This window comes from Lycium ferocissimum, chromosome 3 (genome assembly GCF_029784015.1).
Source record: "Lycium ferocissimum isolate CSIRO_LF1 chromosome 3, AGI_CSIRO_Lferr_CH_V1, whole genome shotgun sequence".
NCBI lineage: Eukaryota > Viridiplantae > Streptophyta > Magnoliopsida > Solanales > Solanaceae > Lycium > Lycium ferocissimum.
Genome location: NC_081344.1, coordinates 54,256,969 through 54,274,795, shown reverse-complemented (window position 1 = coordinate 54,274,795; position 17,827 = coordinate 54,256,969). Strand labels below are relative to the sequence as shown.

General features: G+C 35.8%; 2 protein-coding genes across 4 annotated transcripts; one reads left to right on the top strand and one right to left on the bottom strand.

Annotated features, from left to right (window-relative positions):
- Positions 1-1,486: 1,486 nt before the first annotated feature.
- Positions 1,487-11,115, bottom strand: LOC132050284 (uncharacterized). Of its 3 annotated transcripts, XM_059441476.1 has the most exons (14): positions 10,730-11,115; positions 4,679-4,790; positions 4,439-4,551; positions 3,947-4,069; positions 3,650-3,855; positions 3,276-3,351; positions 2,954-3,040; positions 2,793-2,873; positions 2,599-2,631; positions 2,459-2,512; positions 2,336-2,377; positions 2,132-2,210; positions 1,981-2,051; positions 1,487-1,806 (listed from the first exon to the last, which is right to left on the bottom strand). In XM_059441476.1, the coding sequence occupies exons 1-14, from the start codon at positions 10,892-10,894 to the stop codon at positions 1,747-1,749; spliced, it is 1,302 nt and encodes a 433-aa protein (XP_059297459.1). In that variant the 5' UTR covers positions 10,895-11,115; the 3' UTR covers positions 1,487-1,746. The 3 variants fall into 3 exon arrangements, with proteins under 3 accessions (XP_059297459.1, XP_059297458.1, XP_059297460.1); XM_059441475.1 differs by having other exon boundaries at positions 1,487-2,051; XM_059441477.1 differs by lacking the exon at positions 10,730-11,115 and adding an exon at positions 4,944-5,128 and having other exon boundaries at positions 1,487-2,051.
- Positions 11,116-16,573: 5,458 nt separating this feature from the next.
- On the top strand, positions 16,574-17,256 carry LOC132048923 (protein FAR1-RELATED SEQUENCE 5-like). Its single transcript, XM_059439603.1, has 2 exons — positions 16,574-17,204; positions 17,246-17,256. Exons 1-2 carry the CDS (start codon positions 16,574-16,576, stop codon positions 17,254-17,256), a joined length of 642 nt encoding a protein of 213 aa, XP_059295586.1.
- Positions 17,257-17,827: the final 571 nt, after the last annotated feature.

Here is a 17,827-nt window from a genome sequence, read left to right as displayed (position 1 = left end):
AATCATGCTGTAATGATAAACGTTTAGTTGATTGTGTATTTCGTTTATCATTTTTACTTTATTTTATGACTTATTTTGGTGCTTAGTTTAAATAAGAAAAATGTAGAGTTTTAAGTTGCCTTTTTAAGTTTTATGTCTTAAAGTAAGCAAGTGGGGGCCATAAGAACAGTTGTCAGGTAATAATGGAGCCTCACATAAGTAGTGTTGGTTACGTGACTCACAAAATAAAATTTCTCCCAAGCGTTAGCGTTCAAACATGGAGAACTGAAAGTTCACAGGAGTTTCGAATTTCAGAAACTTAAACTTGCTGAACTTCGAGATTGAAATAAATCATTAGAATATTAGAATTTGTCCTGCCAGAGTTTCATCTAGTAAGGACTGTTACGTAACCCTTGTGCTTTGATTTTTCATAATGCCTCGTGATACATCAAGAACTGTTGAAGATCATGTTTTAGTCTTGCTTTTAACCTTGTACATTCTGTCTCTCTTGATTTTTGCTTTCTCTTCAATGCCAAAGCTTTAGGTATTAGTGATTTCTTAGTATAATGATAACTTGAACCCTCTTTAACTGGATTAAATGTTTCTCACTGATCATTTAGATTTGATAGCTCTCCTGCACAAGTTGTTTAAGAATAATAATTGCTTTCTGGGCTGAGAAATTGTTCAATTGTTTTTAGAGATGTTCCCGACACTTTCTACCTATCCCGTAGAGTCTCTTGTTCAGTACACTAGCCTTTCTTCTCATTTCCTCACCTATTCTGATTTAGTCTTGAACGTGTTTGAATTGAGCTTCTGATTTCAACAGAAGTGGTGGTTGTCAGGATCCTCTGTTACTTCTTCTTTTTTAGAACTTTTCATTCTTCTTTAGGAAGAAGTCAGAAGTTAAAGATATCAGTTGGTTGCCAAGACAGGTTTTCCGTATAACAGTTGCTACCATGTTACTGCTGCTATTAGAGCTATACTTGGCAGTCCCGCATTAATGCGGTTTCATATACGATAATGCCGGGAAACGACATGGTCGAGGAAATAGGAAAGCTTTTCCCTGACCGCTAGACATTCCTGATTCTTTTCAGATCCTCACTGTTAGAATTTGACTTTGCCATTGGATGCTGCTTGGCTTTCACTGAATCGCCTAGAAGCTGTATACTGATATGAGTGATAGGCAATATCCAACCTGGCTACCCCGGTGTCAGGTTGATCTTTCATTTCTCAGACCGCCACATTAGATTATAATCATTCTTGTTTCTGTAATACTGGCAGAATGAATTAGAAGATCTGAAAACTGGGATATCTCCTCTCTTAGAAATTCAATATTTATTCTTACAGGGTTCCTTTGGTGTGTTTTGGCCTATTTTACACCTTTCATTCTTCATAAAACAGTCTATTTCCTGTGCCGACCAGTGGCAAACAAAAGAACCCTCTCAAACCATAAATAGCTTACAGTATTTTAGTTGTTGTAATAGCAATTGTCGATGAGAACAATATTCAATTAAGCGGAACTATAACAACTATAATTGATGATTACAATATTCACTAAAGTGGAATATGTGTCTAGTTACATTACAATGCGATAGAACGCATTCCAAGTGATCCTGCAAGAAATGGCAAAATATATCCTTGCAAAATTCTCAGCCTATGGGATGTTCTAATAGGTTTCTGATTTCTGGATACATAGACTAATGTTTGCAAGGGAAACTTCTTCATCCCAGCCAAAATTTATATCTCGCTGCTACTCTTCCAATGTCGTTACCGTCTTGAGACGAGTGGAATCACCTTTATCATTGCACTGGGTATAACGGCTATCAACTGCATACACAGAAAGCACAAACTTCACCTGTGTTATAATAAGTTAAATACACATTAAAACTAGAAGATTGCACCCATTTTGTAGGGGTTAGCTAGATCTCGATTTGGAACAATCCTCATCAATAAATAATTTCCACATTTGAGTGCATTGGCTTGTTCCATAGATCTACTTACCCAAGCAAGACCAATACACAGGATGCTAAAGCCAGGATACGGAAAGGGAGCTTTTTCTGAAAGGAATAAGGCTGGAAAAGAAACGGTTTAAGTGTTAGCTTTTATGTGGAGAGAAATATCTTGCTATCTCATACATATCAATTCGACTTACCAGTCAGAGGACTATATATGAATGGGGAGAGAATGTTAGCTACAGAACTTATGCTTGAAATGCACCCCTGAGCAATTCCCTAGTAGGAGAACACGAAACATTGTATTTATCAGAATACATTTCTTATTTATTTTTAAATTTGATGTCAGCTTGCTGTATAACAACCATTAGCTAGCTAATTCTCAGACTAGTGCGACAAGTCACCTGTTCACTAGGCCCAATTTGTTTCGAGACAATGCTCTGAAGCTACACGTATAAAACATTCATCAACATTGTAGTAAAGGAAAGAAAAAGAAAACAATTGAAAGTAAAGCTGAGAAAACTCACAGAGGGTTTCACGAGGGAGGTGAATATAGGCAGCAACGCAGCAGTATAAGGAATCTGAAAACCATGCAATCATGGAGTTTAACACACATGAAGCATGAATACACAGATAGAAAATTGGAACTCAACGTTTTAGTGCTTACCCATATTTTCCGTGCTACACTGTCAATAAGAAGCTGCAGAATTAGGTAAAAACAGACTGAAAATTAGTCTTTGCCCTCCTCTAAAGGAGGACGGATCAAATCAATGCGTACATGCTTAGTGTATTCCAAAGTAAACATTGGGATCATGAGGGTGGTTTGAACCCTGGAAAAGTACATTTTAAGTGTGCACATACGTTTGTAAATCCAGCAGTCAGACCTAAGCACAGCAGAACCTCCTCTCCTGTAAGAGGAGCCAACATAGGCATGAGGAGTAACTGCACGATTTCGCAGACTTTAAAAAGTAAATATATGAAACATAACGATCTGAAGAAATAGCTTACGTAGAAAAAAATACCTGAGAAGTTGCAGAGCAAATGTTGGCTATAAGCATCACATCAGCAAAGTTATCTTTCTGGAAGTGAAATCGAGCCTTTAAGAAGTACTGCAGAGAAATCATTTAGGTTAGCCATATGGTTGAAAGTTGTTAGAATGGCCTTCCAGAAGCTCCCTTTGCTCATGAAGCTTCATACTATCATGTAGCTTTTCTCAAGATGAACCAGTTTTCGACGTGTCAAAATTTTACAGCAAGGACTTACTCTAAATATGATGATTGCTTATGCATTGGCTCTCATCAATGAATGCCCAATTAACACTTGAAAAAGTAAAACAAAAAGTACCTGAAATGGAGCTTGTTCTCCGCCTTCTGCAAGACTATTCAAGCAAGCAACAGATGCTGCAAGTGAAAAGGTAGCACTGCAACAAGACAACCAACAATTTCCATCATATTTCTTGACATGAATGATGAAAATATTAATTCAAAACACTCTAAGCCTAGCGGTTTGGCTAGGCGTTTCAGGCTAAAACAGAATGGTACAAATCTTCAGTTCTTGCAAAAACTCAGTCTCTATATCAGACCAGGTATTCTGCCTTAGGGAGGAAGGGCAGGGAGGTTTGGGTATCAGAGGGATTTTCAGCTTGATATGACTCAACACCTTATAGAGCTTCTTTTTTTAGAAGAAACGATGATAAAATAACTCATGTACCATCTTACCTCTTTTTAAGAAAGCAAATGCTATTCATCAGGGATGGAACTTTCTTGAACACCTTTATATTCCGCGCTGTCTCGCAATCCAATTCAGTATCTTCAGTTTCATTTCTCAAAATAGGCTGCTGCTCAGTAGAATCTTTAAAGCAAGCTGTATCCTCTAGAAAAATTTGCATGTATACAGCAGCAGCTGTTGATGCAATTGTTGCTGCCTTTAGCAATAAGGAACAACATAAGCTCAGACTGAACAAACTAACTCCCCAGACCGCAGCCAAAGCTAAAATTGAAAATTTAGAGAAGGACCAGAAATATCTGAGAAGTGGAGAGGAAGTGATCAGCTAAGGTTCCACAGACAAATGCGGCAGATCCAACTCCAGCCAAAATTCCTATTGCAGAGGCACGCTTATCCTGTGACATATGGTCTGCCTGAAAGGGAAGAAACAAAGTTATTAGTAATAGCATTGTGTGCTAATACTATATTTATGTGGATAAACTATAAAACAAGGGGTATATATCAATTTTCATGACATATGATCAACTCATACACAAGCTGGTTGATCTAACTCATTTTTATTATCTTCCAAGTGTTAATTAAAGATCGTTTGGTACACCAAATGATGAAATCAACAGGCAGCCTTCTGGAGAGTTTGACTCAATGGCAATATCTTTTACAAGATAAATGTTCCAAATCAACTTCTTAAGAACTTCCCCTTTTTCAAGGTTTCATTAGGGGTACTAAATAGACTATAAGGCAAGGTGACGTTAAAAGAGAATGTATTGGACAAAAACAATTACCACATAAGCAAGGGCGACGCACTGAATACCACCATCACATATCATGCCAGTGAGCGTCCGCAGCACATAGTACACACAGTAAAATTTCTTGGTCCTCCTATATGCCAATATTACTGCCAAATGTGACTTCAGTTAGTACTTCTTCTTTTTTCTTTTTCCAAAGAAGTGCTTAGAATATGTCCCTGTCACCTTGTTTGATTGAACGAGTTAAACAAGAATGAAGTGTGTTGAAATTAGAACCTGGGGGAATGATGGAGAGAGTCACTGGGACTGTGAGCAAAGCTTTCCTTCCATATACATCAGACAAATTCCCAATTATTGGCATCATTACCACTAAACCAATTCCAATTATCTGCATGTAGAGTGTCAGCACATCAGAAAGATCATGCAAAAATTGAATTGCAAAAAACACCATCTCCACTTTCTGGTAGGGCCTCCAATCGAAGTTAGAATCAGATAAATGATAACAAAACGAGTACTTAAAGTTTCCTAATTGAATAATTACTGCTCTTTGATTATCATAGATGAAAATAGAAGATGACTACGCCAGGGGTGAAGTGCTGAGTTAGGAAAATTGTAAAGTAGATATGTAAAATCAGATAGCTTGTCCTTCTACTTTATTTTTCTTGAAAATCAGGTAGCTAGTGAGAAGAAGTTAATTTGCTACAACCCCCAGCCCTAGAAAAATTGGTTATCAAATTTTAACAATAATTATTAGAGTTAATTGCACTAAACACTTCAAACATTTAAAGGCCTCATTTGTTTGCACTTAATAAATGTCTTAATCTTAAACCATTCAGATTTCAGTAATTAAGTCCGTTTTTTTTTTTTTTATACTGAATTAAGTCTGCTTGTTTTATGGGTCTAAATCTTAATCATTAAGATCTTAACCATTAAGTTCTTCTGTATTTTTATGTTTCAAATAAAAAAGTAACTAAATATTAAAAAATAAATATAAATCTAATAAAATAAAATTATGATTCGATAAAAAACTGAAATATTCATGTTCACTAGTGATGGTGGAGATGCTTCATAGTGGTGGTGGTGACCTGTAGTGATTGGCGCGATGGTGCCGGTTGATAGAGGTGGTGGTGGTTGTGATGGTAGAGTTGGTTGATGTTAGTAACTAGCGGTGTTGGTGGATGAAGAATGTGTGGTGGTTGAGGATGGTGTTGGCGGCGGTGCTAGCTATGATAGTAGAGGTGATTGGTAGTACGATTGGCCGCAGTGGTGGTGGTGGCTAATAGTGGTTGTGGCGGTGGTGATAACAGTGGTGATGGCGCCGACGGCAGTGGCTGCTGATATAATTACAATGATGGAGATGGCAGGTGTGGTAGTAACTGACAGTAGTAGTTGTCTGGTTGTGATGGCAGAGGTGGTTGACAATTGTGGTGGTTGTGATGACAAAGGTGGTTAGGTAGTGGGTGGGTTGTGGGGGGTGGTGGGTTGCAAAGTGGATGGATAAGGGTGGATAAGTATCAAATGGGTGGGGTGGGGTTAGGAGGCTGAGGGTGGTGATGGCCAAGTGGGTTGCAAAGTGGATGGATAAGGGTGGATAAGTATCAAATGGGTGGGGTGGGGTTAGGAGGCTGAGGGTGGTGATGGCCAAGGTGTTTAGTGGTGGTGGGGGTAGAGGGATGGGGTGGTGGTGATGATGGTTGTGATGGCAAAGATGGTTAGTCTTTGGCGGGGTGGGGTGGACGTGGGGGTAAGGGTGGAACTGGTGATTGTGGTGGTAAAAATTATTCATACAAAAAATACCTCTTAAGATTGTTTGTTTTTTAATAAAGAATATCCATCATTAAAAGATTTTCCTTCTTTATATAAAGTGTGATTAAGCTTCTTTTTTGCTTATAACTGCCAAATATTATTTATATGTCAAATATTATTATAGGTATATAACAGTCATTCGCTATAGCAACCAAAAGATCTCGGAACCAACAATACTATTATAGAGAGGTTTGACTGTAGAAGTTCCTTTACTTAATCGCTAGAAGAGAGAAAATAAAATGACATGTAATTAGGGTAATGTTGATACTTCGCGTATCAGCTTATTTATATATAAAGGTACTCCCCGCATCTAATGGTGTAGCCTATTGGTCAATGAAGCGGGTTGAGCATCATGAGTCTCAAGGTTCAATTTCTAACAGAGAAAACAAACACTAGGTGATTTTTTTTCTCATCTGTTCTGGTACCTGTTGCTGGTGGGAGGTGACAAGTATCCCGTGAAATTAGTCGAAGTGCACACAAGCTTGGTCCGGACCCCATGATTACCAAAAAAAGAAGAAGATAAAAGGTACCCCCTCCGTTCACTTTTATGTCTACTATATAACAATTAATTATTCACTTTTACTTGTCCACTTTATTAGCATATCAAGAGAAAGACAATTTTTTCTTAGTTTGTCCTTAACATTAACTACTCATCACTCCTCAAGTCCATTGAAACTATATACTTATCAATTAATATGAGTATTATAATAAACTATACACTTTATTTATTATTCCTTAAAGGAGGTATAAAGTCTAAAGTGGACAAGTAAAAATGAACGGAGGGAGTACTCTTCAGTAATTTCTTCTTTCTAAATTATATATTCATTCTAACACCTTCACATAAAATGAGATGTAGGTAGTATAAAAACACAAACTTGATTTTATTTTATGTAGTATAACTCACGAAAATTAAGAAAGAAACGATGATTTTTGACACTTGCATTCTTAAACATGACATGTGTATGCTATAATTATAAAAGCATGCCATTGAGGACCAATTGAATATCTAAAGTTAGATTATTTTCAAATTAAAAAGATATCATTTTCTAAAAGAAATAAAAGAAAAGAAACTGCCACATCAAATGAAACAATGGAGTAATAGTTGAAATTTAGTTTGATAGAAAAATATTTAACATTGAATAGTTAAATGAATTTGAATGGTTGAAAATTAATGTGGAAAGTTGTTAGAGGAAGTGCCAAAATCTTCGGTCCAAAAGGAAAATAATTTTACGTCAAATAGAAGCAGATGAACTATTAAAGAAAAAAGGCTTTGAAACTGCTGTCCACCGGGAAAAATCTGTTATATTACGTCAAAAGGAGAAAAGCAAAATCTCCAATATTTATTATTTCTGTCATGCTCTATAGGGTTAATTAGACCTGAACACCTCTATAATATGATTCAATTTTAGATACATTTCTTGTATTTTAAAATCAAACAATTACACCTCTTATACTATACAAATCCTACACTTATACTCCTGTGAGGTAAAATCTGAAACTAACTACATTAAATTATAATTATTAAAAGATAATTAGAATTATAAAGAAAAAGTTTTTCTAATGTAATATTGAGAGAATTTTGAAGCAGAAGAATACATAAACAAATTAAAATAAAAATGGAAAATACAATTAACTTATAGTTTAAGGTGTAAGACAATTATTAGTAATGGTCAATATATCTTATTCATTTGTGTTCATTACTTATTTATGAGTTTCAAAATATACATGTTTCAAGAAATATTTATCCTTTGGTTTAATCAAATGTAAAGATATTTAACAATAGTATTTATCTTCTTTAGTAAATTTCATAATACTAAATACATAAAAACTTCGTATTAATTATATTTTAATATACTTAGTTATGAATATATCTTATAGGCGTGTAAGTGTAGAATTTTCACAATATAAGGAGTGTAAGTGTTTGATTTTTAAGTATAGCGTGTATCTGAAATTGATTCAATATTATAAAGATGTTTAGTGTAATTAGCCCTAAAATCATTTATTACTCTCCATCTCAATTTATATGATTATTGTTTTCTTTTTTAATTTAGACTGAATGTCACTTATCTACGCTTAGAAACTAACTTTGACTTTTTTCCAAACCTTAAAATTCAAAGCTAAAGTACCCTTCACAAGTTCACATTACGTGCAGCAAAACGCTTTAATGTATATCTATGATGACTATGAGCTTGCCACACATAATGGTATATCAACGTGTAAGTTTCACACGAAAAAGAAAATAGAGTAACCTCATTTCCTTTTTTCTTTTTTCGACTCGACAAATTTTAAAACTAGAAGAAGTATCAAGAATGCGTCAACGGATACACATTCCTCATGACTTGACCCACCACCACGTGCAATTATGAGGGTGTTTGGATTGACTTTTAATAGGAGTAGCTTACAAGCTAAAAGTCATAAGTTGGAAATAATTAATTTTTAATTTTTAGTTTATTTTTGTATTTTTTTTTTACCTAAAAATAAGTGCTTAAAAACACATTTTATTTTTCCAAACACCACAAAAAGTAGAAAAGAACTTGAAAGCCAATAACCACTTAAGATAAGCCAATCCAAACACCCACTATATCTTTTACCTCTTGTGGTTTGTTTAATCAAACTGTCATTTTTTATTTAACAATTTATAATATTCTTATTTTATTTTTAATCATACTGTCCTGTGAAAATGATAATTATATGACATATTTAAAATCATAATATCCAAATAATTATTTTACTATACTCCCTCTATTCCAATTTATGTAGCACCCTTTTAAATCATCCTTCAGAGATTACAAATGTAATAAGAACATTCGTCGATAAAAGAATCATCGTAAGATGATCATCTCGTGGCTATTCACAAATAAAATCATATGATTCCATTTCTCAATCTTTCTGACTTGCTTCTACAAAATCAAGGTAGAAATGATTGAAAAAATCAGTCATTCACAACCACTAATGCATGATTCCTCGAAAAATTAAAGAGTAGTAATCTTTTGTAGAAATCGAATGAATTTCAAAATGAATGTTACCTTTTTATAACTAGAAACAGCTTATTAAAATTCTCCTTTTACCCTTAATGAAATAATTTATAGTCACAGAAATATTCAAAAAAAATTATTTTAGACCACAAATTTCAAACGTCTTTTTTTTTCTTAAACTTTATGTCATGTCAAACGGTGGCACATAAATTGGAACGGATGAAGTATTACATATCATTAGTTTAAAATTTGAAATTCAAAATTTTCTTTACTTTTCCTAATATTTTGTCTCAAACCAAGGGATACACAATGAAACAGAGGAATGTTGCATCTTCCCGATTAAGGGTCAGACGAATTTTTCGTTGACTATAATTTTTCATATGCCTTATAGATATTTTGAATTGTTAATTATTATGACCTATAATATTTTTTATATAGTTTCTAAATATGTAAATTCATCTCAAAACTTTTTAAGATTCCAAATCAAATTACGGAATTTTTTTTCTCAAAATCCAAAAGAGGGAGTGTAAGTTTAGAATTTAGTTGTAGAAATAAACAATTAACCGCTTCTACGAAGAAAGAAAAAAGAACCAACACCAACGCCTAAAAACGAAAAAAAAAAAAGCATTAGTCCCTCTGGTCCATTTTAACTGTCCTGCTTATAAAAATAATTGGTTCAAAATAATTAGTATTTGTTTATAAAATTAAGATACAGTAATTAACAAGTAATTTTCACCCTTATCCATACTGGATAAGTGTGGGTAGAGATAAATATGAATAAAAAGATAATGATATTAAATTAAATAATAAATATAGGTAATTTAGTTCAATTATCTTTTTAGTTAATATTTTCTCAAGATTGTGTAAAAGAAAAACATAACAAGTAAACTAGATCAGAGAACGGACGTATGGCACGTAAATTCTTTATTCTACAACGATTTAACTATGTAGAAAACTTTTTACCAAATATCTAGATGTAAATACTCGTAATGTCCTAACTAGTTATGTAGGCGCATGACTATGAAAATGTCCGGCAAGACATCTATCTTAAGAATATGAATGACTCTTCTAATTTTGAAAATACACTGCTCCTAGGGGCAATATTGTGTATTGTAATATTCTGAAGGCTTATATTAATATATATGTATATCTTTATTACTCAAAAAATAAAAATAAATTATACTGCACTCCCTAAAAAGAAAAAAGAACACGATGTTTAACCATAGCCCTTTACTTTGTGGGATAAACTTGGCTTTGAAGCCCCTCCACCCCAAAAGCAAATTATCTCCAACAGATGCTCCATACTTGGGGGAAAAAAAATGAAGTAATGAAGGATTAAACTTTTAAAGGAAACAGGAACACGATTTATAATTCAGTACGTAGCTCACGAAACTTAAGACTTGAGTGAATAGTCATCCAAAATAGTCATGTAATCTAATGAGTAGTAGCAGTAACAAAAGCTAAAAAATATATAGGTCAAGTAGTGGAAGATTTGAGCATCATAGTATAATAAGGAGGCATATATGTAAAGAGCAGAGAGACAGACCGCTTGTTGAAAACCAGAGAGGTAAATGGCGAGGGAACAATGGTCTTGACCAGGACAGAATACCATCATAGTTACATCTGGCATCGCCGGAGTTACCACGAACGTCGCCAACTGCGACATAAACACCGTCACAAACAGGTGCTTCAAGCTTCCTAACTTATCCATCTCTCTCTCTGTGCTAATCTACTAAGCTTCTCTTTTGAGATTTCTATTTCTCGACCTGAAAATTATAGGAATACGTGAAGGAAGATATAGTAAAAAATTAAAAGGGGAAGGGGGTAGGGCGGTGGACACTTGTTCAACATCCACAAGATGACTACTCATCAATTCTTGGCGCTTCTTGTTTTGGGAGATGTGTGAAATCGATTCTAGAATTTCTAAATGGAGTATTTCTTTTACTTTTTACTTCTTCAATATGAAAAATAATTTTTACGTGTTCATTGTAATAAGTGCTCCCCCTCTGTCTATGTGGCACTTTCAATTTTTCGAGATTCAAATTAGTGGGCTTTGACCGATATTTTATAATGTACTCTCTCCATTCCATAATAAATGACATTTTAGCTAAAAATACGCATATTAAGAAATCAATAATGTAATGTAAAATTTACTAAATTACCCCTATATTATAAAAATAAATTACTCTTGATTGGAGCTTGCACAAGTAGTAATCCTTTTGATATTGAGAATCCAATAATACCAAGTTACTATGTGGCTTTTCCAATCATCATTTAGACGTTACTTTAACTTGTCAGTTTTTGTCTAAGGGTAGAGCTGGAAAAAGCCTGTCAATTTATGTTTTGGTTTGCTAAGGTGACGCTTATTATTGCTAAGGTAACATTTATCATGGGACAGAGGGTGTATTTTTTTTGTCATATTAATATGAGAAAAATTGCAACTTATAGTACTTTTTATATACTTTTTGAATACATAAATTTTAGTTTTAAGAAATTAAGTTTATCTAATCCAATTTAGCTCAAAGAATTAGTCAAATTGACTTTGGAGAAGTGAATGCCACATAAATTGGGACGAAGGGAGTAATTTTCTTAGAACAAAAATATAACCTTATTTTTAGGCAGAATTTGATGACTTTTATTCGGTGCATACCAAAATTTTAGTAGCCATGATCTCTATTTAAAAAGGGTCTTTTCCGAGCGGAAAAAACAACCCGACGTTATAATTTTCCGTTAAGAAAACTAATTCCGCATATCAGAAAGTCCATCCATTTTTTAAAATAAATTGATGGACTTCAGTTGGTTATTTTTGCACAAAATCGGTTATTTTCCCACAAAAATGTGCAAAAACTTATTTTCGACAGACACCGTCTGGTGTGTTCTCCGCCAAAATTAATATTGATCGGTAAATCGATGTGTAGTCATGTTAAAGTACACAGGTTTGAAATATAATGTGATAACGTACTTGGTTCTTATATGAAAGCTTTATGTTTAATTTAATTAGATGCTCGATGAATGTTTAACTTTGATTGATTTAAGTAAATATCTATTAGAAAATGATCGTTAGACAGAAATCTTGTCTTTGAGAATGGGCATGTAAGTCATTTCACACGGGCTGTTACATTTTCCTCCCAATTATACCCTCACGCTGAAGTTGGGCGTTAATGAAAAGGGTTATAACGGCGTCTTAACGCCATCTTCTCTCTCTGTCTTCTCTATTCGTCTTCTCTCTCCTTCTAATAATTAACTCCTTTGATCAATGTTTTGAAAAACTAAATATTCAGCACGCCTCTCTTTTCTCCAATGGTGTATTATTTATGAAACTTGGGTCAAAATGCGGAGGGCATAATGCGTTTTGTGGCGCATATTGCATTTTGCATTTTGCACCGCATATCTGCCCAGCGGACTGCTCTGTGACCTTTCAGTAAAACAATCATAACTTTTTGTACAGAGATCCGTTTGACCTGATCCTTAAATGGATGGAAAGTTACTTCAAAGGGCTACAACTTTCATCAAGGGTGTTTTCCTAGATTCCAACTAGTAAGGGGGTTATAATACTTGCTTGACGTGAGGTCTTGTGCAAACTCACTTGAAAATATGGTCCGTAGTTACAACTTTAATTTGTTCAAATACTCTTCTTATACCTTTTATAGGTTTCAAAACATTTCCTACACTTGATTCCATTATATCCTAATATTAAAAGTCAAACCTTAGCCCCAAGGCACGAGGTGTTACAAAGAAGACAAACATTAAGGAGCGCGATTGTGGGTTTTTAGCAGAAAGCAGTGGAAACTTTGTATGTAGCCTAGGAGTGATTCAAGCAATTGCTCAAAGATTATCCCCATCTCGGGCAGTCTAATCAGATCTTGGGCCACATGTTTGTGGAGATTTTACATGATGAGACGAAGTTTCTTCTTGATTTCACTTGTGAAGGGCAGTGTATGAAGGAGAATTATGATGAGATTAAAGAATTTCTCGACACACTAACTTCAAATAATCAGAATTGGTAGGGCGATGTAAGTAGAACTGCAGCTTCTAAGAAAGAAGACATGTTTGAAGTGGATGCTATGACCGCACTTAAGTCTGAGGTATCTTCATTGACTAATCAAGTTAGTAAGATGCTTACAACTGCAAAGCCTTTTCTTGCACCACCTACACAGCAGGTGACTATGACTTGTGAGGTTTATGGAGATGGTCACACGAGTGACGTATACCAACTCAATCCAGAGTCAGTGTTTTGTGGGGCAACAGAACCAGAGGGTAAACCCAGACGCTCCATATGGTAATACGTACAACCCGCAATGGAGAAATCAACCTAATTTCGGTTGGGGTGGTAACCAAGGTAGAAATAGACCTCAGGAAAACTATCAGCAGCAGCCTTAACCACAGAGGGAGACAAGCATCAATCATATGTTCGAGAAGCTTATGGAGTAGAGTCAGTCACAGGCTAAGATCATACAGAACATGGAAGTGCAGATGGTACAGTTAGCTGGGGCACAAAAAACTAGATAAAAAGGTGAGTTACCGGGCGATGTGAAGCCTAATTCGAAGGGTACCACCAAGGCTATCGGTTTGCGAAGTGGTAGAAAAATTGAATGGGCACACATAAGGTAGCCCATGAGCCAGAGTTGACTTCAAGAGGGTGCTTAATGTTGAGAAGCCACGGTTTGCAACTCACCCAGAACTACTAGAATACAAACCTTGAGAGGATCATGAGGTAACATATTGGGACAATATGCCACCACCTCCCCTGCCATTTCTACAAAGGTTAGTTCGGAAGGAAGATAATTCGGGCCTTGCTAAGTTCTTTGAGGTGATGAGAGGGCTAACTGTGAATATCCCTTTGCTTGATGTCTTGAGAGAGGTCCCTAAGTATGGGAAGTTTATTCGGGACGTGGTGTCCAACAAGAAGAAGTGGGAGGATTTTGAAACAGTTACGCTCAGGAGTGCACATCGAGGGTCCAAAACAAGCTTCCACAAAAGCTTAAGGAATCGGGAAGCTTCACTATCCCTATCTCTATTGGGGATAGAGATGTTGAAAATGCTCTCTGTGACTTGGGGGCTAGCATAAATCTCATGCCGTTGTCCGTGTACCAAAAGCTTAGGCTGGGAGCTCCAAAGCCAACCGTGATAGTGTTGTAGGTTGCGGACAGGTCCATTGTGTATCCCGACGGAGTGTGTGAAGATGTATTAGTTAAGATAGGGAAGTTCATACTCCCTGCGGACTTTATTGTGCCAGATTTTATTGCGGATGAGAGGAGCCCGATGATATTGGGGCGTCCATTCTTGGCTGCTGGAAGTGCAGTAATAGGCATTCAACGGGCAAGTTGAAGATGAGAGTAGAAGATGAAGAAGCTAACTTCAATGTCTATAAAGCTCAAAAGCTTCAAGCTCCTGCCGAGAACGTATTTAAGGTAGATATAGTTGAGAGTGGTAAGTACGAAAGTTGTGAGGAGGAGGAAAAATTGAGTGAGAAATGTGGTGGGCACGAGGTAAAATTGAGTGCTAATGAGTGTGGAGAGGGGTAAAAATGAGAGTCTATCGTGAGCATGAGAGCATAGTTGATGAGCGACATGATGTAATGAGCGATGAAAAGGAGAGGATAAAGGATGTTGATAAAAATCATCTGTCTGAGGGAGGAGTGAAGTCAATCTCAAAGCTTTAACCATTTGTGATGTGTCGCGGCATTTAATCAAGTGCTTGTTGGGAGGCAACCCAATTTTCCTTGCTTTTGCAGTGTAGCTTCTTAATTTTTCTTAGTTTTTAGATTAGGGTATAGCTTCTTTGTTGTTTTTGTATGCTTTAGGAGCACATACGACATGGAAACAATCTGGAAAAAAACTATATGAGATCTGGAAATAAGAGAGTAATTGAAAAACTTCGAAAAAATGGGATGGACAGAAAATAACAAGCACACAGCATGGGCCCTAGCTAGCCCACACGCCGTGCCCTTGCATTTTTGTCCAAAGCACGAGAATCTAAAATTCTGGCAAAATATAGGGACATGTCGTGGGCCCTAGCTAGCCCACGCGGTGTGCCTTTGTATTTTGGGGGGAAATTTTGATTTTTTTTTACTTTTTTGAAAAAGTTGATTAAAAGGAACTTGAAAATCTCCCACCAAAAATAAGCTTCTCTCTCTTAAACTTTATTCTTCCCTCCCCCTTCTCTCTAAAAACACCCTCAATTTCACAAATCATTCATCACTACACCTAGAAGTTCATCCATCATCGACAACAAGTTGAGGTTTGTTTTCTAGTTTCTCTTTCTCTTTTAATTTTTATTTTTCTTTTGAGATTTCTTGTATTGATCCAACTTTCAGGAGTTTACCTACCTCCTCTTTTCAGCTTCATATTTGATCCCATATAATGGACGTAACTTTTGTTTATCAGTCGATAGAAGGAGTCGATGTTCAGCATATGAGTTGTGACCTTCGGATCTATACATGTTATATCATCATGGACCAAGCATTATGTTATCTTTCAAAAAGGAAATGTGTTTACCTTTGAGTTCGGAGTCGGCTTCCGACCCCACATATACCCTCATGTTTGGAGCACCTGCGTGCAAAATGATGGCGTCAAGCTCCTTGAACGTGGTGGTTGGTTCACCCACATCGTCAACTGATGGCTATTTATATGTTCTGAAATATACTTGATGGCGTTTTACTATTTGAGTACTTGTGGTTGTTTTTGTTGACATAATTAAGCACTATGGTGTTGTTATGTCCATGACAACAACCAAGTTTATGTTAATGAATCCAGTTATTTATGTACACCACGATTCATTATGAAATGCATCTAATTATTTAATTTTATTACTCTATGGAATGACAGAATACTTGTATTGGAAAACCACGACAACATAATAACCTAGAAATTTCCATATGAATCAAGGCATATTTGAAATATAACTGCGTGTAAATAGATATGGACGATGCTCTTTGGACAGAAAACTGTAATCAGAAAATGTGAAATGACCGAGACGCCCTTAACAGCCAAAACTTAATTAACCAAACGTGGTTACACTTAAATAAGCAAACAGCTGTTAAGCTTAACTAAGCTTCTTAAGCACGCCGCAAAGTGCACTGATCGAGGTTGACTTGTTGATTTAATTTTTATTTTTTATTTTTCCTGTACGTACTTATTAATGTTTTATTTTCCCTATACATGTATTATACATTCATTTTTCTTCCCAATATACTTGTCAATATATGTATTTTATACTCTATATTAGATTATAATTTTCCCTCCATTTATTCACTTGACATATAGATCTCCTCACTTTATCACACAAACTCAGCCGCCATATAATCTATCTATTGTAATTAAGTTTGTGTTCTTACTTAAAAAATGAACCTCAACGATGATCATATTAGGACCGCGAGTCTCTAGGGTTGATGTCGGAAAACAGCTTGATGAATGAACATAGTGAGTTCAATGGTTCAGTTGGCAGTCACAATGGCGGGGAAGATACACACGTGGATGGACAAGCTGAAGACACTTCTGCTTATAGTGGAGAATCGGAGGAAGTGTACTCTGATGAGCAAATATTAGCAGGTCCAATGACAGTTATGTTTTTCAAATCTGTTGAATCGGTGTTTCGGTTCTATAAAAGGCATGCGAAAATGAGAGGATTTTGTGTGTTGAAAAGAACACTTTCTAAGAATTATGCTCTTTTTGTTTGTGACAACTCTAGAAAACTAACTAATCAAAAACACACTAAGAGGATTGGATGCGAGGCAAGAGTTAATGCCGCTATGAAGCGAGATGGTTCATGGATGGTCATTAAGGTGTGCAGAGACCATAATCATAAATTGGACTCTAGCCTGTCATGGCAGATGGTTGGACACAGATATATTAATAAATCTGTGAAGAGGATGCTTGAAGCTAATGACAGAGCTGGCTTAAGACCTTGCAAGAGCGTGAGACTTTTAGAGGTTCAATCTGGTGGGCCAGAAAATATGGGTTGTACCCTAAAAGACTGTAGAAATTATATTGAACAACAAGGGAGGTTGCAAATGCTAGGAGGTGATGTAAACGCTTTATGCCAGTTCTTTAGTCACATGCAGACAAAGGATAGTTGTCACGAACCAATTTCGCTAAGTCGTGCGGGCACCTACCTTTCCTACCTCGGTAGGCGAATCCGTAACTCAACATTCACAATAATAGAAAGTAGCGAAAGAAGTAAAATAGCGGAATTCTCACAGTTATAATATAAATACGAATCTGCGGAAGTAAATAAAATCCTCCCCAGTATCTGGTCAGGTCATACAAACTAAAATCTACAAGTCTGGAATATCAATAATACATCAATCTATCTATGTCTCAGAGTAGAAAGTAAGACATTATAATAAGAGGAGTCTTCAAGGCAGCGAATGACTCGTGTTCACCCTAGAAACTCGATGCTATGCTGATGGTGACTATCGGCCCGAGAGAGATGAGCCGGACGAGCACGGAACTCTGCATTCATAAAGGAATGCGCAAGTGCGAGTCGGCACAAAACCACGATGCGGTAGGTATCATCGGTCGACTAAGCATAGCTAACATATTTCATACAATAAGCAGGATAGGAAGATAAATCAACAAGTATAAGTCAAACATAATCTAAGCCAAGAACACGTCATCGCCTAAGTAGAGCATCTAATCCCAAA

Coding starts and splice junctions, on each gene's coding strand:
- LOC132048923 (XM_059439603.1), top strand. CDS start 16,574: ATGTCGGAAAACAGCTTGATGAATGAACATAGTGAGTTCAATGGTTCA.
- LOC132050284 (XM_059441475.1), bottom strand. CDS start 10,894: ATGGATAAGTTAGGAAGCTTGAAGCACCTGTTTGTGACGGTGTTTATG. Junction 2,632..2,792: donor TGACTGCTGGATTTACAAAC/GTATGTGCACAC, acceptor CTAATTCTGCAG/CTTCTTATTGACAGTGTAGC. Junction 2,513..2,598: donor GTGTAGCACGGAAAATATGG/GTAAGCACTAAA, acceptor CATGGTTTTCAG/ATTCCTTATACTGCTGCGTT.